Source organism: Petromyzon marinus, chromosome 9 (assembly GCF_048934315.1).
Source record: "Petromyzon marinus isolate PM22_M1 ecotype Great Lakes invasive population chromosome 9, UKy_Petmar_22M1.pri1.0, whole genome shotgun sequence".
Lineage (NCBI taxonomy): Eukaryota > Metazoa > Chordata > Hyperoartia > Petromyzontiformes > Petromyzontidae > Petromyzon > Petromyzon marinus.
In genome coordinates this window covers 1,815,045-1,840,303 of record NC_133675.1, presented here as the reverse complement: position 1 = coordinate 1,840,303, position 25,259 = coordinate 1,815,045, and the positions used below count along the sequence as shown (strand labels likewise).

The 25,259-nt window shown below is 51.6% G+C and overlaps 1 protein-coding gene across 7 annotated transcripts; it reads left to right on the top strand.

The window, feature by feature from the left end:
- The first annotated feature begins 1,313 nt into the window (after nucleotides 1–1,313).
- Nucleotides 1,314–25,249, top strand: LOC116940719 (uncharacterized). Of its 7 annotated transcripts, none has more exons than XM_032950885.2 (14): nucleotides 1,314–1,993; nucleotides 13,678–13,936; nucleotides 14,720–14,772; nucleotides 16,374–16,479; nucleotides 16,634–16,910; nucleotides 17,014–18,431; nucleotides 19,001–19,087; nucleotides 19,338–19,463; nucleotides 19,895–20,073; nucleotides 20,249–20,380; nucleotides 20,969–21,083; nucleotides 22,376–22,494; nucleotides 23,211–23,413; nucleotides 24,047–25,249. In XM_032950885.2, exons 2-14 carry the CDS (start codon nucleotides 13,801–13,803, stop codon nucleotides 24,747–24,749), a joined length of 3,654 nt encoding a protein of 1,217 aa, XP_032806776.1. In that variant the 5' UTR covers nucleotides 1,314–1,993; nucleotides 13,678–13,800; the 3' UTR covers nucleotides 24,750–25,249. The 7 variants fall into 7 exon arrangements, with proteins under 7 accessions (XP_032806776.1, XP_032806783.1, XP_032806780.1 ...); XM_032950889.2 differs by having other exon boundaries at nucleotides 1,315–1,993; nucleotides 13,842–13,936; XM_032950891.2 differs by lacking the exon at nucleotides 13,678–13,936 and having other exon boundaries at nucleotides 1,315–1,993.
- Nucleotides 25,250–25,259: the final 10 nt, after the last annotated feature.

Genomic DNA, 25,259 nt, shown 5'->3' with positions numbered 1-25,259 from the left:
ATACCCCCCCCCCCCCCCTCAATACAACTTGCGTAAAGAGTTGCCTCACGTGGACTTGCAACGAGGAACACATTGATCAGAGAACATACACACACGTTTGAGACATTGGTTGGGAATAAAAGAGCCCGTACGTTGTTTCGAGCAGCACGTGCCAGGCGAGAAGGAAGTGGTGGTGGTGGTGGCCGGGCGGTCGAGACGAATGACGGAACGGCAGCCAAAGGAGGAAAAACCCGCCCCAGAACACCACGTACACTGCCGATACAGCTCGTAGTTGCACCCGAATCAAAACCGATGCGTGGTGGTGGTGATGATGCACTGATGCAGCTGGTAAACATTCATGTTTCTACATATCTTTACAATGTACATCATTAAGTTTTTTTTATTATACCAGGTAAGGCCCACTGAGCTGTATAGCTCTTTTTCAGAAGCGACCTGGCCACAAACGATAGCTCAGCGAAGTTGCTTATCACGTGGAAATGTTATAGCAGCCAGATACTCTAAATGCCATGTTTCTAAATGTGGAGGGTGAACAAACTGGAGGACCCGGAAAACAAATCCACGCGACCACGGTGAGAGAGAGACACGCAAACCCCACAGACACAGGCACCAGGGTTGGCGTTGAACCCACGACCTCCTGCATACCAGGCGATGGAGTTCACATCTTGCCACGTGTGCAATGCACAATCGCTGGGGGAATCGCGTGACAATTGCCCGTCCGTCTTGGCACGCGCGCCGTGACAGCTGACGGCATCAAGCGGCAAAGCGGCGCCCCGCACAAGCGGAGCGCTGCTTTAGCCAGTGGCGTTAATTCCACATTGCCATGGCGAGGGCGAGTCACTTCCCCATGAGGACACCGCGTACGTGTACAGCCCGGTTTGTGCAGGGCCCGTTTGGGGATCCACTGCTGGATGAGGTCCTGCGAGGTCACGTGGGCAAGGGTCTCGGCAACACCGCGTGGGGCGTGGGGATTGTTCGGCCATACTTCACCACATTGGTCAGTGCGGATTGGTGAAGGTTATAGGAAGCATAGAAGTACGGGACAACAATGGATGCTATGCACCTTCCTTTGCTGCCCACAACGTAGGGCCGTAGCCTATAGCAACGGTGGTGGCCCATCCAGGCATTACCCAGGCTGGACCCCGCTTAGCTTGAGAGATCCCTCACAAGTCACGTGTGTTGCCCCCCCCCCCCCCCAGTTTCCACGGTAACGGGGCGTGGGCCCCCAACCCGGGCGGTAGTGATTGACAGACAAACCCTCCAATCAGTGCCCGCAACACTCCCCCCCACCACTTGCTTCCAATCGTGGCAGGGCTTCTTGTGCGGCTCCGTTGTCATGGGGACGCGTGGCCCCGGAAGCTGAATGCACGCGCGCGGCATGGCGGCGCCACCGTGTGCGGGTGGCGACGTAAACACGGAGCGGAGGGAGCCTGTAGAGAAGCCTCGGAGCCGGATCGCGACGTAAACACGGAGCGGAGGGAGCCTCTAGGGAAGCCTCGGAGCCGGATCGCGACGTAAACACGGAGCGGAGGGAGCCTGTAGGGAAGCCTCGGAGCCGGATCGCGACGTAAACACGGAGCGGAGGGAGCCTCTAGGGAAGCCTCGGAGCCGGATCGCGACGTAAACACGGAGCGGAGGGAGCCTCTAGGGAAGCCTCGGAGCCGGATCGCGACGTAAACACGGAGCGGAGGGAGCCGGTAGGGAAGCCTCGGAGCCGAATCGCGACGTAAACACGGAGCAGAGGGAGCCTCTAGGGAAGCCTCGGAGCCGGATCGCGACGTAAACACGGAGCGGAGGGAGCCTCTAGGGAAGCCTCAGAGCCGGATCGCGACGTAAACACGGAGCGGAGGGAGCCTGTAGAGAAGCCTCGGAGCCGGATCGCGACGTAAACACGGAGCGGAGGGAGCCTCTAGGGAAGCCTCGGACGTAGCAGCAGTCGCAGATCTCCCCACGAGACGCCTCCAGTCGCAACGGCAGCAGCGGCAGCAGCCCTCGGGTAAGAATCGCGGTTGCTGAGGCGACGCTCGCGTTCAACTTGGCGCGTGAGTGGCGGCAGGCGGTTGTGCTGAGTTCAAGACAGAGAGAGCTGTGTGTGTGTGTAAGCCGGCGCGAACGCCACGCGACGGCTTCGGAGACCCGAGGCGGGAATCCGTTGGTGGCTTCGATTCCGTTGCATTTCCGTAGGTCGCGGTTGTTCACGGCGTGGCGAAGCGACGCTCAAGGAACCCGGCGCGATAGCGGCAGTGCAAGCGCGTCGACACGCGACACGCGCAGCAACGTGTACACAGTGCCACGCATACGGCAGCTGGCCCTCGTCCCCTTGCAAAGGCAGTGGCTGTGATTGCCGCCACTCGAGTTCGACCCCCCCTGTGCCCCCTCAGGGCTCGGCGCGATCTCCCCGCTGGCGTGTTCGTCGAATTACGCAGCGGATGTCCCCGCCGCGTAGACGCCGCGGGTTTGCGTGTCGCCTGAAGAGATCGTCGCGCTTAAAGCTTCCTCGCGGTTATTGGCGGCGTCTCGCCTGACTTTAACTCAGACATGGGCAAAGTACGGCCCCCGGGCCGTATGCGGCCCGTTGGGCTTATTAATCCGGCCCGCCGAACTTGTCCAAATATTATTAAATTAAATTTTCCCCTTCTCTTGTAATGCCCCCACTAGATGGCGCACTTTGACCGGGAGTTACAATATGTTTTTGTATTCATGTTCGTGCAATTTGTTAAATTGCCTTGCAATTAAATGCTTTGCTACCTGTTAAAGGCCAAACCCTTTCATATAATTATTTTTACATGTCATTTATATTAGTTCACACAAACACTCCATCCATCTGTTCCTGGCCCGGCCCCTCTGTCAAATTTTAGAACCCATTGTGGCCCGCGAGTCAAAACATTTGCCCACCCCTGCTTTAAGTGTTCCTGCCGCACCGCATTAACGCGGGGCGCGCAGCGCCGCCGACACGTCCCCTCGTGCCCGGGAGCTCCGCGGGCTTTGAGGAGCGGTCGCCGCCACCGCTGGCACGGAGCTTCCCACGCGGGTGGGAAATCGGCATCGTTCGAGGCGCCTGGTTCTCGTGCACATCGTGAGTCCACTGCTGGACGAGAGTGTTGCTTGACCGTACCTTTTTTTTTCTACCACCCTGCTCGGTGTGGATTGGTAGAGGCGGGGAGGATACACTCGGAAGCATATAAGTAGAGTACAACCGATTTTTCAGGCATGCGCTCCAAGGTAATTTGTTTGTGCAAGTACTATCCAGTCTTTAAATGCGCTTATCATCCGAGATCTGTTGTACGTAAGTCACGATTGCACTCTCTTTGTGTGTTACGGGTTCTGTCAAATTTAAAACGGACACCTACCTATCCGTCGCATCACCAAAGAAATAACACTTGAGCGCAACAACCGCTTGGATTTGGGGAGCACATCCTGCTTGCACGAATTAACGTCAAAACCGATCCCGGCTTAGGCTGATTAAACCCAGGCTGCTGGAGAACGTTTCGCCAGAAAACCTCTTCGGCTGATGGGAGTACCATCTATTCTATTTGCTGTTGGCGACTCTCCTGGCTATTTTGTTTACACGTGTTCTGGCTGACATGGCCAGGGTTTTCGTGACGAATATTGTTTAAGCTCGTGTGTTATCACCAGCGGTTGCATGGAATACCCTTATGTAAGTGTCGTGCCAAAGAACCAGGCGGAGACGAGGAATGTTGCTGTAAGGGGTTGTTGCCATTTATTAAACACTGTTGAACCCAACACTCGAACTCACACCAGAGGTAGGTGCTCTCCATCTGGGTCCTTACCCCGGACTCTCAACAGTACCTGGTCCTGCCTTCGGCTTTCCTTTAGGGCTCTCTCACTCGTCTGCCTGGAATGGGGGCTCATCCAACACTGTCCGGTGACGAGGAGAGAGAAACCCTCTTTCAGCCGATCCGGACTGAATACTCCGGACCCCAATCTCGGCTATCCCCTTAGCTCTCTTCTTCCAGCCGATCCTTGCCCTGGCTCCCCACAACGACCACGCCTTCATCACGGGGTCCCCCTTAAGTACCCCTTTGGCGGCTCCTTCCCCTAGCTCGCACCCGCCTTTGTTCCCGAAGGTCCCTCTTCCACCACCCGTGACATGATGTGATCCTTAACTATCAACTCGCTCGCACCTCCCTCTGTTCGCCCCCTCGTATTTGCTCACATTACTCCTCTACATAAGTACTGGAATGTTTTGCATTTGTACATGTACGGTACAGCACTTTTGTTGATAGATGAGGGCCTCCCCACACCATGCAGATTATTATACTCATGTAGTGGGTTTATTTGAGACACACACTTGACTTCGGAGGCAACACGTTTATTCTATGACCACAACGGGATAACTATATAAACGTAACACCGGGATAACTATATAGCTGTAACCATCACCGGGTAACTACATAACCGGGTCAGGTCAGTTAACATACTGCCTGACCCACGATGCCGAGCGTGAAGACTGAAGAGCGAAGAGACATAGCCCGGCGGGTTCCATTCCAGTGACAGCCCCTGATCGGCTCTCGGGACCTCCCTTTTATGCCCCTGAGCGTGGCCTGGCTCCGCCCTCGGCGACGCCCCCTTCTGGATCCTCCCGGAAGGTTTTGGACCATACACCACGTGTCCCTCTCGCCACCTATGGCCCACATTCTTACCCTGTCCTGGTCACGTGCCCTCTCGGGTTCAACCATACTATCATGTCCTCAACTGCCCTCTCTCTGACAGTCACCAGAACCATGCCCCCTAGGGCCCCCTTCCATGCCATAACATACTCTGGTGTCAGAGGCTCTAACACTCGCTGTTCCACTCTTCTACCAGTAGTGGGCGCTAAATGACGTAGTGACCCAATATACATCACTACATCACCCCCCCCCCCCCCTTGATAAAAAAAACAGTCGTCCCGGCTGATCAATATCCTTCAATTAACAACAATCTGCCTCCAACAATTTTCAGTAGAACAACAACAACAAAAAACCCACAACGACCGTCGACCAAACAATAGACAGTTACTGAAGAAGACCTTAAAAAATGAAGAACAAAAAAAAACGTTTGCAAATATACAAGGACCGACTCAACCTCCTGACAATATACACAACCCTACACCCATATACGTGTCACCACCTGCGAGCACAAGAAGAACTAAGTTCAACCGGTAACATGATCCGGCTCGTGTGTGTGACCACCGACAGACGGTGTAGGAATAAATAGGACGTTGGAGAAGAGTAATTTAAAGCGGACGGTCTTCGAACGGGTCCTCATTGCCGGACCCCCAGGTGGCGTGAGTGTGAGCTCGCCGGGGGTCCTGGTGACAGCTTGAAGATGGCCTAACGGGCGCATCCCCTCCCGAGAAGAAAAAACAACAGGCGGAGAAGGAGTGGGCGACGTCCGCTCCACTCTCCTTAATCCACCTCCGGTCGGCGCAACCGGTGACTCCAAGGGTGTTAGGTGCTGGGATCCTGTGGGCAGAAGAACAGAACTTCCCTGAGGCATGACCTCAGCGGACCCACGCCCCACCTCGTCAAACTCATCAGACACCTGGCCCTTGGGGTAGTGGAGATGAGGGGATCCCGCGAGGCGGAAAAAACGGTTTCAGCCGCGACGAATGTACAAACCAGCACCTGCGACCGAACTAGATCTGCACACATTGTGGCCTTTTAACCTCTATCACTTCGACCAGGCCCTGCCATGGTTTATACAATTTGGGGGACGTACCCACTGGGACTTGGGGGGCAGTGTTGCCAAGCCTTATCTCCCGTGTCCATTTAGTTCTCGATTCCCGGAGCCCCACTAGCCTTTCATTAGCAGCCTGCTGCTAATGACGGCCCATGCTGCAAGGCTGAATTCCCTCGGAAAGCTTCCCGTGCTTCTGACAACTGCTTAAGGGTAAGGTGCATAGGGCTAGGCATCTTCCTCTTACTCGGCTCCGTGTTCAATTGAACTTTAATTGGGGGGTCCTGTTCCCTACTGTACATAAGAAAAAAAATGGTGAGAACCCAGTAGAAGAGTGAGGGGCCATTCTATAGGCCGCGAGAACACCTGGAACGTGCAAGTCCCAGTCGGACTGGGCTTCATTGATCTGCCAACATAACATAGACGTCAGGATCCTGTGCAATCGTTCCACCATTCCATCAGTCTGGGGGTGATAGGGCCAAGTTCATAAACTTCTTGATGCCCAACAGATCACACACTTCCTTATACAATTTAAATGAACAATGTTTGCCTTGGTCAGTAAGGAGGCGTTCCGGGGCCCCCTTATCTAATGCATAACCATGAAGGGATGCTTCAGTAATCGCTGCAGCCGACTGGTCTGGCAGCGGCCAGGCCATTGGCCAGCGCGAGAGGTACTCCACCCCCACCAATAAATATTTATTACCCCGCGGGGTGGTGGGGAATCGCCTGAGGATGTCGAGCGCGACGAATTCGTTCACTCAGGACACACCAATCGATTGCAACGGTGGATGGCCCATTCTCCGTGGGGGTTTTTGGTGAGCACATTCCACACACCCCTTCAACACATTGTAAACATCTCCTGCCATTCCGGCCCAGAAGAAATCAAGTCGGAGAGTCGACAATGTTTTCTGCACTCCAAGGTGCATCAACCGTTCGTGTGCAACCCATATAACTCTCGTCAGCTCTTCCCACCCTCTACATTCCCGACGCGGCGCCTCAGTTTCAATAAGGAGGCATCCTCCGCTTGGAGTCGCTCCCATTCAGTATGGGTGAGGCCGATAGCGTTATCACACATGTCGGTAGTATCGGAGAGTGGAATGTCCGCTGATGCCACAACATTGGGAGACAGTCCTGTCTCAGCGGGCTTACAATGCCCTGCACCCATAAGACATGCACACTGGTCACTTGGTGACAGTCGCGACAGTGCATCTGCATTCACATGGCGAACATCCTTCCTGCAGGAGACTTTAAACGAGTAGTCCTGAAGGACTTCTAGCCACTGGGAGAGCTGCCTGGATGGCTGTTCGACCCGCAGCGCATACTGGAAAGCCGCATAATCCGCGCGTACCTCAAACCTTCTGCCATAGAGGTACGGACGATATTGTTGGATGAAACACACAATAGCCAACAACTCTCGGCGTGTCACGCAGTAGCACTGCTCTGCCGGGGACAGTACTTGACTCCCATACGCAACCACGCTCTCCACTCCATTCACAACCTGGGATAACACGGAGCCAATTCTGGTGTAACTGGCGTCTGCGTCCGGGACGAAGAGCAAAGAAAAATCAGGGTACCGAAGGGGAGGTACGTTGATCAGACCATCCGGTAGCACGACAAACACAGCCTCCTCCAACTCAACATTTCTGACCCTTGGCAGTGAGAACGCGGAGAGGTTTCACGATTGTGGCGAACCCGGGCACAAAACGGCTATAATAGGACCCAATCAAAACCATCACCTTGCCATACATAGCAGGGGTCACCAAAAATATTTCCAAAATCTTGATCAAACACAAGATCCAGGTTCGATTTAACACAGTACATAAAATTCATGATCTGATCCCATCTGTGAAGGATGGGATCCCTGACATGCAATATCCCGGCGTCTACAAACTAAGCCGTGTCTGCGGCAGTAGCTACATTGGGGAAACTAAGCGACATGTCTCGGACTGTGTTTGTGAACATAACGCAGATCTGAAACACAGTAGGACCAATACCTCGGCCGTGGCTGGTCATTCTTTTAATGCGGTGGGCTCACACGGAATTGATTTCTCTAAGACAAAGGTACTTTGCAAACTCACTGGCTATCAACAAAAGTTTCGTTCATGAAACCATGCATATATATAGACACAGACACAATTTCAACTGAGAAGATGGGTACAAACTAAGCACTCATTGGAAGGACGTTATTAACCAGTTTAAGTCATAACTGGCTGTAATGTTCCCAGCCTACCACCTTCTGATGTTAGTTGTTATTTTCGGCTCTCTGATTTTTTACATTAACAGATTAAATTTCTCACTAACACAGCTACCTCGCGCGCCATCCTCGAGGCTGCTGCTTCACGATCTTCCATAAACATGCTAATCTCTTACATTAACATAGCCACCTTGGCACACTCGCCGTGGAGGATGCTCAGCGATTTTCCATTAACATGCTAATCTCTCACATTAACATAGCCACCTTGGCGCATTCGCCGTGAAGGATGCTCGGCGATCTTGCATTGACATGCAAATTATTTGCCTTGCAGCCCTTTGATTGGTGGAAAGCCCACCACCGCCACGGTCGCTGCCCACCACTTGTATTGGCTGCCTACATTTGGGCTATGCCCATTTCAAACCTTTTTCCTGATGACGACCGCTTGTGTTGCGATTGAAACGTCGTAGTTATTTTCTTATTTTCTTTGAACCTATCTACGTGACTTTAACAATAGACCCAAAGAATAGGAAGCGAACCCTGGAAAACTACGTACCTCACCCACCGACTTGGGGGTTGGCCATGTGCGCAAGCACGCAGTCTTGTCAGGGTTTGTAGCTATTCCAGATTCGCTGACAATGTGCCCCAGGTACCAAACCGACCTCTGTAACAGATGGCATTTCTGCGGCTTAAATTTGAGATTCGCAGCCCGCATATTAACAAAACTGCACGCAACCGTTGCAGATGTTCCTCGAATGTATGTCCAAAAATGATCACGTCGTCGAGATAAATCAAACAAGAGACCCATTGGAGTCCTGCCAACACTAGCTCCATGAGTCTCTGGAACGTGGCTGGACTCGAGTGGAGCCCCATCGGGAGGCGGGTAAATTCAAACAACCCTTGTGGCGTACGAAACGCAGTCTTTGGTTTTGAACTTTCATCCAGAGGCAACTGCCAGAACCCAGACAACAAATCAAGGGTGGAGAAGAACCGCGCCCCCGACAGGGCATCCAAAGAATCATCCATCCGTGGAAGCGGATACGCATCCGCCACGGACACCTTATTAATTTTCCGGAAGTTGACACAAAATCTTAAACTCTCGTCCTGTTTCTTGACAAGGACAATGGGAGCCCCCCACGGACTGTTTGACAGGGAAATTATATCTGTAGCCAACATCTCGTCGACTGCCTGTCGAACATGGTCCTTTTCTTTCGGGCTCAACCTATACACGTTTTGGCGAATGAGGGCCACGCTCCCCTTATCAATGTGGTCATGCAACAGAGACGTGCGGCAATTTACTAAAATATCGGAAAATTATCTAAGAAGTGCACGCAACCCGGACCTCTGTGCATCAGTAAAATCAGAACTCTCGGAGAAGAGTGCGTCCAACCAAGACTCCTCACACCTCTCTTCCTGCTCCACAGCCGCCGCAACTCTGATAGTCTCACCATTTATTTCCTCGCAACACGCGGCAGACGCCTGAACTAGAAAAGTACCCGCCTGTATTACAGTGGTGCCCAGACCAGCGTTTAAGACTTGAATGAAAGGTTCCTGGTCGTTTCTGACCACAGTTTTTTTGCTCCCACTAATGTAAGGCCCCAGACCAATTTGTTCGAAGGGGTTAAGAGGATCCCTCCCTCGGTAGCTTCTCGATCGAGCTGCTTCCGTAGCCGCAAGGGCACAAGCATTTGAGCGCCGGGGGGAATTTTTACAGTTTCTCCCACCAGCGCTTGGACTGTGGCGTTAATCGTGCACAACCGAGTCGGGGATGTCAAAACGCCATTCGGCGGCCCAATGGCAACTCAATACACCCCTGATCCACAAGGATCTCAAGAGGCATTCTCCCCAGAAAATCGTTTCCCAACAGGCAGGGTACAGCCAAGGACTTTGAAACTAGCACTGGTCCTGTCATTTCAATGTCACCAATACACACAATACACACTGTTGCCGATATTTGGCCAACGATCCCCAAGGACCCGCCATTAACGGCAAAAACGGGATTTCTACATGACCGAGTTTACACAGTTTAGGCGGCAAAATTTTAAAAAATATTTTTTAAATAATGGTAGCGTATGCTCCAGTGTCAATGAGTACCCGCACCTCAACCCCCTGCACGGTTCTCACAATCGCTGACGATCCCGCCGCCGCAGCAACAATACGATGTCCTAGTGCCGACCATTGATCCGGGCGCCGCGGCCACCCACCACCCGCCAGAACCCGATTTTCATGCTCCGCAATCCGGCGAGGAATAACATCGTGCAAATCCCACCCGGCGCACAAACATGATGCCTGAGATGAGTGAAATGGCCGGGTTTGAGAAGTGTTGCGACTCGCCTGAGGTGACCGTGGAGCGGAAGACGGCAGAATGGAAGATGATGGCGCCGTAGAGAATCTCCCTTGGTCAGCCTGGCATCATCTTGAGACGTGACCCGGCAGACCACACTTAAAGCAGATGACGGGGGCGCTCCTTGGGCGAAGAAGAGTCCCCTTCTGCAGGTCTTGCCCCCCTTGTCGAACTGCGTTGCCTTTCCTCTGCCCGTCGACGTCGACCGATGCACAGACTTGGGGGGGGCTCCGTGCCGTCTGGCACTTTTGCCATCTCGAAAGGTCCCGCGCACGCCGCCACCCCCGCACATCGTTTCAAATTAAAATGTGCTTGTATGCATCGTGCAACCTTGAGCGATGATAAGTCGTCCTCTTCCGTGGCTGGCAGGGTAACGTTCAGTTCTTGAGCCAGTGCCAGCATGCGCTCGAGCACCAAGGAGTCCAGCCCAGCTTGCTCTATCTTGGGATATGCAGCCTGCGCCAGCGAAATCAGCGCGCTGTGGAAGGCGAGGGGCGTCTTGGTCTCCCCCCGCCTTCGCGCGGCAAACTTGTGTCGCACGTTAGATGGCGAATCGAATATTGCCGCCATCTGGGCAAAGGCTTGCGGCAGCGTCACCCTGTCCTCCGGCGGGATGGCGTAGAACGCCGCCAAGGTGTCATCTAAGACTGTCGGGAGCGCCCGCAACGCCTCCAGTTCGGTCCATCCCGCGAGATCACAAGTAGCGGTGAAGTGCCGCCGAAACGCCGCCCAGTCACCACCCGCAGCTGTAAATTCCCTCATAAAGGGAAGTCGCTTCTTGAACGCCAGGACTTCGGGTCGCGATTTTGGCGGGAGATCCAATTTGGCGGGAACCTCGTCCCGCCCGTCCAACAAAATGGCCGCCACGCATGCGGGCTGCATCTCTTCGGTTTCCCGTGTGCGGAAACCAGCAGCGGCGGAGTCGTCTCCTTGCGGCCCCGATGCTCCGACCTCCCTCACCGGCTCCTCCAGCTCGAGCTCGGTGACCAACGCTGCCGCGGCGGACTGCAAATCGGCGTAGTGGGTTTTGCGCAACCCGCGCTCTCTCCCCGACGATGGCGGCGCGACGAGATCGGGTTCATCTCGCTGTTCTGCCGGTAGAGCCGCCTTGCACCCTTTCTCCGGGGCTGCAATCCCCGGGGCTGTCTGGGGAATCACCCCCTCATCATCCTCTTCATCCGACGACGCCTTGATGAGATGTCTTTGCCTTGTAAACATTTCACTACAGTCGGCTATCACCTAGATATTTTTAACACTTCTGACGCCAGATGTAGTGGGTCCATTTGAGACACACACTTGACTTCGGAGGCAACACGTTTATTCTATGACCACAACGGGGTAACTACATAAACGTAACAATGGGATAACTATATAGCGGTAACCACCACGGGGTAACTACATAACCGGGTCAGGTCAGTTAACATACTGCCTGACCCACGATGCCGAGCGTGAAGACCTATCAAGAGCATAGATTTCCCAGTTTTTGGATCTATATGGCTTCGCTTGAGGTGCATTTTAAGGTTGTCACAGAAACGCTTCCTTTGACCTCCGGGGGCACGTGATCCATCGCTGAGCTGGGAATAGGAGATTTGCTTAGGAAGCCTCGAGTCATTCATCCTCACAAGGTGACCTGACCATCTGAGTTGATACTTCATCATTATGGCCTCTATGCTGGATGAGTTGGATCGCTCCAGGACACTGATATTAGTGTGTCTTTCTTCCCAGGTGATGTTTAGTATTTTCCTGAGACAGTGTTGATGAAACATTTCGAGAGATTGTACGTGTTTACGATAAGGTGGTCCAGGTTTCTGCATGATATAAGAGCGTTGAAATGATCACAGCATTATGCACAGCCACTTTGGTCTTAGTGGTAATGTCGTGGTCTTCAAAGACCCTGTTCTTAAGTTTGCCAAAGGCAGCACTAGCTCGGGCAATCCAATGTTGGATTTCATAATCAATTAAGACATTGCTAGAAAGATGGCTGCAAAAGTATGGGAAACTGGGAACGTTTTCTAGTATTGCATTGTTGGTAATGATTGTAGGGGGTGGTAGGTGTCCTCCCGGAGCTTGTTGAAAAATGATCTTAGTTTTGCTGGTATTCAATGTTAGACCCATCATGCTGTAAGCATCTGTAAATATGTTGATGATGACCTGAAGGTCAGCTTCTGAGCAGGCACTGACTTCGTCATCATCAGCATATTGGAATTCAATAACGGATGTGAATGATGTTTTCTTCTTGGCTCTGAAACAGTTGATGTTGAATATGTACCCATCTGTCCTACATGTTATATTTATGCCTCTGGGAAATTTGTTCTCTGTAAGATGAAGCATTCACCGCCAGGAAGATGGAGAAAAGAGTTGGTGCAATAACGCAGCCTTGTTTCACACTGGTCCTTACTTGAATTGGCTCTGAGGTTTTACCATCAGAGAGGATGACAGCCTTCATACCGTCATGCAACAGACAGAGGACGTTAACAAATTTTGTTGGGTAGCCACATCTTAGAAGGATTCTCCATAGTGCTTCACGATTAACATAATCGAAAGCTTTAGTCAAATCAAAGAAGGCCATGTGCAATGGTAGTCTCTGCTCCTGGCACTTCTCTTGGAGTTGACGGGCTGAGAAGATCGAGTCTGAGGTTCCCCTGCCAGGTCGAAAGCCACTCTGCGATTCAGGAAGGAGTTTTTCAGCAAGTGGTAGAAGTCTAAATTTTGATTTGATGCTTTCGTGACTGCAGGGATTCATATTCTTGATTCTTTCGGTAAAGTCACCGAAAGAACCAAGAATATGGTAGAAGTCTGTTTAGTAGGATTCTTGCCAGTATTTTTCCAGCGGTGGCGAGAGATTCCTCTGTAGTTGTCACAGTCTGACTTGTCACCTTTTTTGAAGATGGTGGCATCTTTCAGTTCACCAGAACCATGCCCCCGAGGGCCCCTTTTCATGCCATAACATACTCTGGTGTCAGGCTCTAACACTCGCTGTTCCACTCTTCTACCAGTAGCTGGCGCTAAACGCCGTAGTGACCCAATTAATATCACGACACTTAGCCACGCAGATCAGTGGAGGTGGGTATAGGTGTGGAGTATAGAATCGGAATCTTTATTTAGACTGGATGAATCCGATGAGCTATGAAACTCTTTTTCACAGATGTCCAGAGTGAAGACGTTGGGACATAGACTCAAAGTACCTGTACAGTATAACATTTGCCAATACCGCCTCATCACAGATTGTGAATGGTGGTCGCCCATCCAAGCACTGTCTAAGCTCAACACTGCTTAGCCAGGTGCATTCTAGGCGGTTTGTTAATGGGCATTTATCTGACACTGCTGTAAATGAGACTGTCTATGGGGAATGTTCACTTGAGGTGTTGTGTGTAATCGGTAATTGTGCAGGTGTCTCACGGGGATTGTACCCACTGTTACGTTGCCCCTATTAACGCCGCTGGGGGGGGTGCCGCATGTTCTGCAGACGTCTGTAGCTTCCCCTGATGGTGGAAGAGTGGCTGAGGAGTGAAGAGAGCACTGTGTTCCAACAACTTCCCACAGAGCAGCAGCGGCCTCATGCACTGCTCTGCTCCCTGTCCCCCCGACCATGATGGCTCACCTGCCCGGGAGCATTGCCGTTCACCCCAGGTCCCCTGGTCACAGCCTCAAGGACAGGGGAATTTCAGCCCGGAGGCCAACGGCTATCACGAGAGAGCTGAGCTCGGACAGCGACCAACCGGCCTGTAAGTCAAGTGAACAAAAATGAAGCCCACCACATTCGTAAATAGCGAGGAGTGTAGCGCGGTTGCCATTGGCCTTGGTAGAAGGAATGACATCATGGGGCCCCCTGTCTAGCCCATGGGCCCCCGTGTGGTAGCACTGCCTACACACCCAATAGCTACGTCACTGTCAATAGCACCGCCTTGCAACAGGAATGGACATGGTGGGCTAACGTTTCAGGCATTGGCCTGTCTTCAGAGATTAAAGATTATGAATTTGGTGTTATTTTTTAGTTTGAGCAGCTTCTGCACCGTTCCCTACATACTAATTCGAACGTTTTGTCTAATCGTGAGTAGTGAGTAGTGTGGAAGGGCTTGTAATAATCCCACCAGCTTCGTGTGGATTTATCAGAGCCCATGCCTTTGTTAAAACATGTATTTGTGTGTCCAGTATTCATCATCGTCGTGACAAAATCATGTTCATCGTGGAATCGCGATCATCATCTTCATTTATAATGCACAAATGACAACACAAGTCCCAATACACAACCTCTAAAAATATGTTTGCAGATGAATATTTTATGAACGGGTGATATTATGAGCAGGTAATTACTGAGTGAAGTGACTTGCCTATGTCAGCGGATTGTTGTTCCGTGCATCTGAAGGGGCTCGCTGTGTCTGTATTGAGATGCAGGAAACTCGTGTAGGGCAAACTGGCCAAGCAACACATGGCAAACGATGAATGTGAAATGGGACAAACTTGAATATAATCACTGAGCTTCACTCAGCCTCGTGTCTTTATTTTAGCTGCTGCTGAAACATTGCCATCTGGTGGACAGTCTCCTGCAGGCGGTTCCAAGGTATGATTTCATTCTTTTAAACCAGTGGATTTAATGTTTTTGGTATGCCGACCCCCCAATCAAGACCACTAGATCGCGTGCCCCCCTCCCCTCCTCAGATTACTAAGGCCACAATACACAGATCTCATGTTCACATCTCTAGTCAATGCGGTTTTAGTAAGGTCTTTTGGTTTATATCTTGGAGTGTTTGTTTGACACTAAAACGTGGCGCTGACGTTCCCACGCATGTTCATATTTTTACTGCACGGTATCCATGTCACTGCCTGCGCCCCCCATGATGGGTTTGGGGTGTGCACCCCCGCAGTTTGAAAACCGCTGATCTAAAGAATGCTTCATGGGGTATGCAAATTAATAAACTATGACTCATTATCTGAAAATAAGTAGGTAATAAAAAGTATGATAATAATTTGATTTTTATGGTTATGATACTTACATCGAAATATAGCTTGTAGGAATTAAATACGATAAATGCAGAGTGTATGCAAATGTTTTGTTGAGGGCAATCGAGTGGATGCTAACTGTAAAAACGAGACAGACCGTACAGGAAACAACCGAGCTAGAATGGTAACAATGAGACGAAATTCGTCCTCTTCAAGTGCGATCCCGAATTGTGACGATTCATCAGATTTTGGGGGGGGAGCACTGAATCGTTAAATGGTTATTTTATCAATTTATTATTTTATTCTCATTCTACGTGACTTTACCGAAAGAACCAAATAAGATGAATAACAATTATGTTTATTTATGCAAGAGTGCCTCACTGACTCTGAAGACATTTGCATGAGGGTCCTGAATGATTGGCTAGTTCTGTTCGAAGGAAAAGTTTCGCGTTCGGATTAAAACACGAGTATCCAGAGAACATCCACACAGTGGAAGGGTTTATCCGCAAGTGATTCATACAAGCTGGCCTAACGAAACCGCTTGCTGTACTGCCATCTGGTGGCCACATCTCAGCCTGGCGGGTTTGAGAGTTTGGCAAATTTGGTTGATCCACCAACCCTTACCTCCAAAGCGCTTGTTTACTTGCGTGCGCTACCACGCCCAGATATTAAAAAAATAATGCTAATGACAAGAATAATTAATGAGTTGTCAGGGTGCTTTCTAAAAGCGTTATATTCACGTTTAGTGAATGACAGAATAACGCGAGTACAGAAGTGTGGGTATGGTGGCCCCAGCTGATGTGCCCATGAGGGAGGTGTGAGACAGCCATATCTCAGCAACAGGAGAGAGTCTGGGATAATTGTTGCTGAGCCCGAGGAGTGAATGAATCAGCCTCTTAAACCAAACTCGGAGCAGGACAAGGTGGGCCCTGTTCTCCACACGCCAGGCGCTGGTGTGATCCCTTCGTGGCTACTCCATGTAGAATATCGATGCGCAGTCTTGTTTCGCATTTTCTTGTTGGCACGTTGCTCGTTCTATTCATGGCTTTCCTGTATTTTTTAACACACATTTGCCTTGAGATTGTATCCTCGTAATCTTGCTTGGTCATAAATAATTTGTATCGACAACGTACATTATGTCATTAATGGAAACGTGCGCTTAATGCTTAGCAGGCAATTCTGGTTGTAGCTAATCGCTGTGTGTATTCTTCTCGATCTCAGGGCGAGGGGAGTATGAGCAAGAGTGGGATGGAGCCTCAGCTGTCCAGCTTGCTGGCGCCTATTCAGGACGGTCTTCTTGACATGGTGCATGACTTCCGCATGAATGGTACAGCGGGCCACTCAAGGGGCCCTGCATCACACTGCTTGCACACATTCGACGTGAACTCGCGGGAGTGCAGCGCTGAACTCGGTGTAAACTGCCGACATCTCAAAGTGTTCCAATGATTTGCCGTACAGCACTCTTGTGTTTTCGCCTGCAGGACTGAAACCGCTGGTGCTGGGCTCCCAGGTGGAGGAAGGTGGCACTCGGCGGAAGCGCGGGCCCAGCCTCATGACCCGGTTGAAAACCATGGCTGGCCATGAAGGAGGGCAGCACGAGGAATGCACCGCCCAGCATCTGAGCAGAAAGGGTGGCCATCCGCCAAGGGAGGGGCGCAACCGTACCCAGCACACGCTTACAGCACACCTCCACGCCTGCCTGCAAAACCTGGGCAAGCACTATCGCAGCGTTGCCGTACCCACCACTCCTCACACCAGGTGGGACGTATTTTGGTAGTCCATGCATCCGCTCACTCGCGCGGCGGCCAGTGCGCATTTGATGACCGTGGCGCTGATCACCTGTTCACGACCGTGTTCGCAGATGCTGCCACTTTGTGGTGGAGGAGGGCGAGGCTGCCGCCCTGGCGTTCTGCCATCACGCCGGCTACGCCATCGTGGGGGCGCACTGCCAGAGGCTGCACGAGCTTTCCAAGCGTCGCGCGCGGCTCCTCTTCTCCAGAGACTACGTTCAGGCTCTGACCTCGGCCTCCTTGTACGTGCGCCACGTGTCGGGGCTGCTGGGTGCCGACAGGGACTTGCTGTGCGACCTGCGAGGTCGGTGCCACTCTGGCAGCACTGCAACGGCCCGACACCAACTCCCGCCTCTGAAAAGCGCCTGCAGTGAGTTGCAGGATTTATGTAACAGCTGGAGTGGACTTTACCAGCGGGTGAGGAGCGACCCGGCTCTCGGAGAGAATGCATGGACACACGGTGCCCACTTACCTGGGGTGGCACAGAGTAGTACCCGCGACCTACGGACTCAGCAGGGGTCTTGCTTTAACAGGTCGTCCCTGCCGTTGCTGGCTTTGCAAGGTGTTAGTTACATGGAACAGCTGCTGTGCATCAGGCTGTGTCTTCTTGCCAGGCATCCTGATCTTGTGCCAAAAAGCGACATTTGCCAAGCCATTGTCATGTTCAACAAAACACTTGCAGAGTTCCAAACCAGTGATTGCGCCAAATGCTGCATTTACCCAAAGATTGATGCTTGTGGCTTCCCCAGTGGGTTGGCTGTGAAGGTCGTTTCTATGCAAAAAGTGCTCAAGATTGTTGCAAATGAGCGTGCAGTATCAGTTGCTCACACTCTGTGCAGTGCCTTTTCACCAGACCAGAAGTGGGACGTAAGCTTGGGGAAAGTGGCCAATGCAGACGATGACTTTTTGGCTCAGATTGGTCTCCTACCTGGTTCTGATGTCCCTGTTGGCTCCACTGACGAAAGCCTGACACCCGACCAGGCTCCTCCAAAGGACAAATTGAAGGACAAGGCGGCAGGTTCGTCACAAATCGCATCCATTGTGTACATTCTTAGGCAGCTGTGCATAGCAGAGGACGGCTTTATGAAAAAAATCCTGGCCGTCTGTTTATCCAACGTAAGCCTGCCCGAGGAAAATGCGGTCCTACAACAGGAAACTCGTATCGTCGGTCAATCATACCTGAGCCATCGCTTGTCGGATTACATTGAGCAAGGCAGTGACAGGTGTTTGGCTGAAACGTCGCGCGTGGACGGTGAAACTCCGCGGATCCCGCGCCCCCCTGCTGCAATGTTCTCCGAGACGACGCGTTGGCCGCGGTGGTACGAGCAGCGGTTGTGGCACGGCGTGTCCACGTGCCTGCTGGGACGGCTCTTCTCACCGACACACGCCTGCGACGGCGGTGCCCATCGCGGCCTGGGACCCTTGGGTTTCCACCCTTGCCCGGTGGTGATGGCACTGGTTGAAGACCTCCGGGAGGCGGGCGCTGAAGGTGTGTTCGCACAAAGCCTTCGTGTTTACACTTCGTTTTTTCTTTTTTAATCGATGCAGTCCTCTCAGTTATCCAGGCGCGAACGAGCCTTGCTCGTCCGCATTTTTCACACTCGCGCTGGTTCTGTTATAGTTGCTGCTTACTCACCAAGGGGCAGTGACGCTGTCGCGCTACTCTAGAAGCTATCGCATAGCTGACAAACGTCAACTGGGACGTATGATTTACACAAACTCGCCATGCGCTTTAAGAAGAAGTGACTCGGTGACCATGCGACTACAAAATGCTTTGGCAAATAAACCGATAACTTTAAAAAGCCAATAAAAACAGTTGATACATTCTACATATTCACCCACATTCTACAAAGGTTCGCTGTAAATACCCTTTTTACAGCCCGATTTACATGTATTTTGCATCATCCGTGTTTGGGTTTTACACCGTATAACCGAGAGTTGGCTGCATTAAAAAAAAGTTTGTTATGCCGTTCAACAAACTGTGAGCTGTTGACAACCGTGCGTTTCCCTCGCTCGTTCCGAGAGGCAACTTACGAGAGTCGCTGTCCTTCCGTGCAGAGTGCCTGCCTCTGGAGTGCCAGCAGCAGGTGCGGGCTGCATCCTCGCATCTGCACGCGTGGCTGGTCATGAGGAGCTGGGATGCAGGTGACTGTCGCCCCCATTCCCCGCCCACCCCCACCATTCCCCTCCGTCGCCCACACAGACCTCCCTCCCCTCCCCGCCCGCCCGTCCGTCCGTCCAGAGTTGCGGCTTATCATGATGGATGGCGAGTTGAAGAGCAAAGCGTCTTGCCCAACAACCGCAGATTTACCACTCACGGTCCGGACGCGTGATTAATGTCATTGAGATGCGGGCGCTAAGTGACTAACTATTGGCATGTCTGGATTGATTGCAGTGTTTTGCCAAGCGCTGAGCTCGGCGTGGCGAGACCGCTGCGCCCCGTGCGCCGACGAGGGTGCCTGCATGACCACGACTGCTCGCCTCTTCCACCAGTCTCTGCTTCCACTGCAGTCCTTGCTGGGTACATTGATCAACTGGCTGTCTTCCAGCATCTGTGGTTTCCTACCCTAACGATCTAGATGGAGCAAATGGTCCCCTCTCGTTAGTAACCTTTCTAATGTTCTAATGTTCTGATGTTCCGAACTTTGCAAGCCTCGCAGTTATTTTATCGGTTTGCTCTTCAGACGCAGAATTACAATTTTTAGAGACACTGCACACGGTTGTTGTGTGGCCACTAAGGCCAGGTAGGGGTATTTGAGATATCCCTGACTGTAAATGTGGACAGAGGCAGAACATGTGGCACACTGGAGGAGGAGGAGGGACTGAGAGCACTCAACACAGCAGACAATGGCACTGTGGCCTGGCGTTGCCTGGTACACACACACCAAGATCATTCCAATCAGAAAAGACAGTTGTAACAAAAGCATTGTCTTTTATTTCTGTTGTTTGTAGCTAGCTGTGATGGAACCACATTGTTGCCGTCTGCGAACGGCCCGATCGCACTGTGCGCTATTGAGCGAGGCTTGGCCACCCTGCAGGCTGCGTTCCATTGGCTGTCGACTAAAAGCTTCCACTTCTTGGCGTCGTGGTCCCTGGAGGAGGTCTTCCTGGTGACGCAAGGAGATCTCCGAGTGAGTGCTCAACTGTGCACGCCCGCTCATCAGCGTTTTACCCGTGTGGCGCTGATGTTTGAAGGCAATTTGCCAAAGTACAGTGCATTATGAACACTTGTTTTCTGTTTGCATAAAATATGATTTGTGGTTGGTTTGTGGTGCTTACAGAAGCTTTCTTTTTATTGAATGTCAGGTTTTCTTGGAAGCGAGTTCAGCATTTTTGTTGCTGGCTAAAGCCGCTTCCGTGAGTGCGGGGAGCGATGGGCGGCAACGTGATGCACGCAATGCGCTCACTCTGCTGGAAAACACAGCCTTGCAGCTGCAGGTGAGATGCCTTGCCCGTCATAACAAAAACAGACAAAGATCTCCTGTGTAGCCTTTTGCAGGCCGTTGTGGAAAGTGCTGTCAGCGAGCATCCGTGAAGGCCGGCACAACGCTCCAGTGTAGCGTGGCCAGCGCCACACCTGGCCACCTTTGTCTCCCCAGTGCTGATGTTTTCCAGGTACCCGGGTAAGGCTGCGTCTACCTAGGGCAGGAGTTGGAACCTGCGGCTCCGGAGGTGCATACGGCCCTTTCAGGACCGCTTTGTGATGTTATTTATTAAGGACCACCGTCTTGTGTTCACACGCATGCACTGCGGCTCTTGAAATATTGAGTTTTTTTACCAAATTCGAAAAAATGTCTCCATGTTATTTTGGTTGCCGACCCCTGACCTAGGGGAAGTCGAGGACCAATTCAGGTGTCATGTGGCACTCATTATCCGTGGAGGCAGGTTTTTTTTAACGCCGTGCCACTAACCACCGCGCTACCGATTGTCTCCCTGGCATCGCACGCACGTACGTACGTATGTACGCACACAGGAAGCTGTCGTGTGTTTTTCACTCATCGTGGATTCTCACTGCGTCCCTCGCAGGCCCTTTCGGAGGAGACCCTGCGGCTGTTTGCGAGTGACTGCAAAAAGATGGCGCAGGAGACACTGGAGCAGACCATGCCCCTTGGCAAGCAATGGCGGCAAGCCAAGGAGCTTGGTGAGAGGTCTCCTCCTGGCATCCCCTCTCGACTTGCCTTTACTTTAATTGCAGTAATTAACCTCGGGAGATATTGGTGAGCTAATTGGTGAGCTTATTGGTGAGATTATTGGTTCAGAGGGTGAATATGAATAGTAACATATACGTGCATCCCTTTTGTCAATCCGCTGCTCGATGAGGGCCTTTTTACGTCACCAAGATCAAGAGTTATTTGGTCATACTTCACCACGCAGGTTGGTGAAGGTGGGGCACATAGACATTGTAGCATGGTACAGTACAACAAAGGATTCTGTTGCACTGCCCTTGGCTTACAACTTAGGCCTGCAACAGCAGCCTACAAGCCCGTCTTGTGCTTGGTCGTTGCTATCCAAGCTAAAAAAAAAATTACCAGGTAAGGTCCACTGACCTATGTAGCTCTTTTTCAAAAGCGACCCGGTCACAAATGATAGCTCAACGAAGTTTCTTATAACATGGAATGTTATAGCAGCCAAATCCCATGTTCTAAAATTCACACGACCACGAGGGGAGAGACATGAAAACTCCAAATATACAAAGCATCACGGTTGGGATCGAACCCATGACCTCCTGCATACGAAGCAAGGGAGTTAACATCTCAGCACAGTGCCGCCCCACTGACCTGTCTGAAATCTGCTTAGCGTCTGAGATCTAATGAGTTAAGGCACATTCTGCGTGATTTAGTCAGAGGATAATAGTAATATTCGTGATCTACTTTATTATAACCAGGATAAACCCGTGAGATACACATCCCATTTCCAAAGGGGTATTGGCAAGATGGTATGGATATTTAAATTGTTTGTAAAATTCACAAAACCAGCCGCAAATTTATACAGTAAATGTTGCACACCAGAGTAATGCTTTACTTCAAATACTAAAAATGTTAATTTCCAATTAAATTGTAATAAAATAAATGAATGATATAAAACGTTACAAAGAGTTATTAAATTGTTTGAAGATGAAGTGCAGAGAAAGACATTACGTGGCACAATGCAAACGTGAAATGGGAAATTTTACACGGATCTTAAAATGAGCGGTTACATCATCGCTCGTGGCTGAGCGTGGTTCCCATGGGGCCTGGTGCAACAAATTAAATAGGGGCCCCCTGTCCAATTTACTCCTTCTCTTCTTAGCCCGGTGTCCGAACCCCTGCGGTCCGTGGGTCCTGGTGCAGGTGCATCGCCTGCACAGTCGGATCTACGCCACTGCATCACCACACGTGGTGTCGCCGCACCGGTTCACGCCATCACCCTGCCCTCCCCTCCTGTCCCTCACAGCGGCACGCCCCACGGAGCCGAACGAGTACGCGCTGGTGGCAGTGGCCACGGTGGTGCAGCCCGTGATGGAGGCGCTCGCTCCGCTGGACACGCACTGCCAAGTGGAGCCCGCAGCCCAGGTGTGCTCCGCCCTGATGCTCGCGTGGATGGAGCACATTGTGCACAAAAAGGTCGTGTTCAGGTGACTGGAGCATGTGGACGTGCTTGCGTTTACTTGTTGAGTAATTCGTGCTGCACTCACCGATCATTCTGTTCCTATGATACAGACAAGGATGCGCATTATGAATGGGAGTACAGTCAGCTGTTAATTATCCGTACGCAGATTATCCGGGCTGTGGATGAACCGTGCTTGTGAAAATAATAGTAAAATATGAGAGGGGGCTGTAGGCGCTAATGATTTGCACTGCGCGAGTTAGCACTGACACAAACAAGGTGGATGGGTTAAGTCGGCTACGTCCTTCGCATGTCGGCAATGAGCCAGTGTTTTCAGCTGCCGCTCAACTCTCAAGTTGTCACTCAATCCTTGGCACCATTTCTTGAGTGTGTGTGCCGTGTGCCTATGGCCATATAATCCGCAGTGCACCCAATCTCATTACAACCCGCAAGCTAAGCAGAGTTTATCCTAGATCGTTCTTGGATGGGTGACGCCTCTGCAAATAATCTGGTGTTGTAGACGTTGGCAACAGAGGTTAGTGCAAAAATATCCATTATTCTGTACTGCCCGCACCATCATCAACCCACATTGACCATCGTGAAGTTACGGTTAACTAACCCTAATTTGCCTGCATGGCGTGAAGAGGTCCTCATCCAACAGTGTACGCATGCGTTTGTGTAGCGTGCAGGGCGGGCTTCAGCTGAAGATGGATTTCCAGGCGCTGCGCTCTTACTTGGCCTCCGAGTCGTGCCCCCTGGCACCGGAGACACGCCGCCGAGTACTCGGCCTCGGCGTTTTCCGCCGTGCGGAGGAGGCGGCGCGCTGTCTGCTCAAGCAGCCCCGCCGCCCGCCCAACCTGCTGGAGCGGGGGAGGGGCCAGCTGAGTGAGTGCCCTGGATTCCCGCACCCTGCTGCCCCCTCCTGTAATTGCTTGCCTCTGTTACCGAACTTTGCACCAAGGCCACCGGCTTGCACCGCTGTGCGGTATCCCGGCGCGAGCGCGGTTGTGTTTGCACGTAGACCTACTCAGGACCCTCCTTGGCCATTTTATTTTAAATGATACAGACTGCGCCTTATAAATGAGTTCACATTACATTTCAATCGGCTGTGTGCAGATTAACCGAGTTGTGGATTAAACTTGCTTGCACATTTTTAAAAATAAAACGTCCTTACACGCCCTGCTTTCATTATGAGCTGCTCACTTTCCAAGGATCGGTGACTCACGCAATCACAAACACATCGGCAAGAAATTAGATATTTTAAGAAGAAATAAAAACAAACCATGCTGTCTTCTTCCCCACTCTGCCTTGGAAGCAACAGCCTCATTTGCGTATGTTTTTTTCATTATAGTGCTTTTGTATTACTCCTCTCCTATGTCGTGGATTATGAGAGTTGACTGGTTTTTTTTTCTACACCTGCAGAGTTTTGAAACATTTTCATAAAACGTTGACTCTTTACAGTGCGGTTTATTAAAAGGAGAGGTTGGTTTTCAGCCCGACATTGCACCCTTCTCGCAGGCAGCTTGTGCAGCAGGGGGTCGGAGGTCAGCAGTTACCACAGCCTCGAGAGCCTGGACTTCCCATGCATCAGCTCCAAGGTGCTCCCAGTCGGGGAGCCCCAGGACCCCGGCGAGTCGGTGGAGAGTGTGAAGCCGTTCCCGCCCCCCCCTCCAAGGCAGGGGAAGGCTCACGATTACGGCACCAGCAACGCCACGGCACCAGGTGGGGAGGGAGAGAATTGCTTCCCGTCCGCCAGCGTGGACACGGAACGCTGCCGCCCGGTCGCAGACCGACGCGACGACGACGGCACCGCCAAGGCCCGCGGGCACGCGACGTCGGACGCCGGGCCGCCAGACGGGAACCGCGTTTCCGTGACCGAGGACGGGATCGTGCCGGACAGGACCACCTCGCCCCCGCCGGGCGAGACGGACGTGTTTCGGCAGGAGGTGTGGCTGGCCTTGAGGCTGCACGGTGGGGTCAGGCGGTGGCGCTTGCCACAGCTGCCCTGCTTGACCAGAGAACCGGAGCAATGAAAGGCATGGGGTTTCGGTGCCAGCGTTCCTTCAGCAGAGGAGTCTCCATCGCACGGACTTGCGCTGTGTGCTGTGTGAACGAGCACCCTCTGCAGCCTGCATGCAATATGAGTAATAGACGTTTGGGGAATGCTGCTTCGCTGGGGTCCACATGTAATGAAGCCATGTTCTCAGGGCTTAATTTCTGACCGCATATATTCTGGGTAGAGTAGGCACGTGACTCGTAGCCACAGCCATAGTGAGCAGCATAATGGATGTGGTGTGCCGGGAGTGGATATATTTCGTGGGCATACCCAGCTGAAATGAAGCCCTGCTTGTACTGTTTTTCATTGCGATTGTGTGCATTTCCCCACTTACATGCAGTGAGTCACGGGTGTTTGGAGAATGCTGCTACACGTAGGTTCAGATGTAATGAAGCCATGTTCTCAGAAGCGTTTGGCTGATGACAGAAATGACTTGATATCTGCAATTTCTTGTCATATATTGATGCATCTATACATTGTAAAGGACACATTGTAAACTAATCTATGCTTTGTTAAATGTATATGTTGTTTACTTTCTACGACATAAACCTTTTATTATAAATGTTTGAATTGTAGATACAAAGTCTTTATCCAGGACACTATGATCCCTTGGGTATTTTTTGTATTTTATGCAATGGGAGTCCTGAGTAAATGTTTCGCATATTTTCACTTGTC

What these genes read in the sequence shown, in the direction of transcription:
- LOC116940719 (XM_032950885.2), top strand. Translation starts at nt 13,801, where the DNA reads ATGATGGCTCACCTGCCCGGGAGCATTGCCGTTCACCCCAGGTCCCCT. An exon ending in TGACGCAAGGAGATCTCCGA is followed by an intron (nt 20,074 to 20,248) that starts GTGAGTGCTCAA and finishes ATTGAATGTCAG; the next exon opens with GTTTTCTTGGAAGCGAGTTC. An exon ending in ACACAGCCTTGCAGCTGCAG is followed by an intron (nt 20,381 to 20,968) that starts GTGAGATGCCTT and finishes CGTCCCTCGCAG; the next exon opens with GCCCTTTCGGAGGAGACCCT.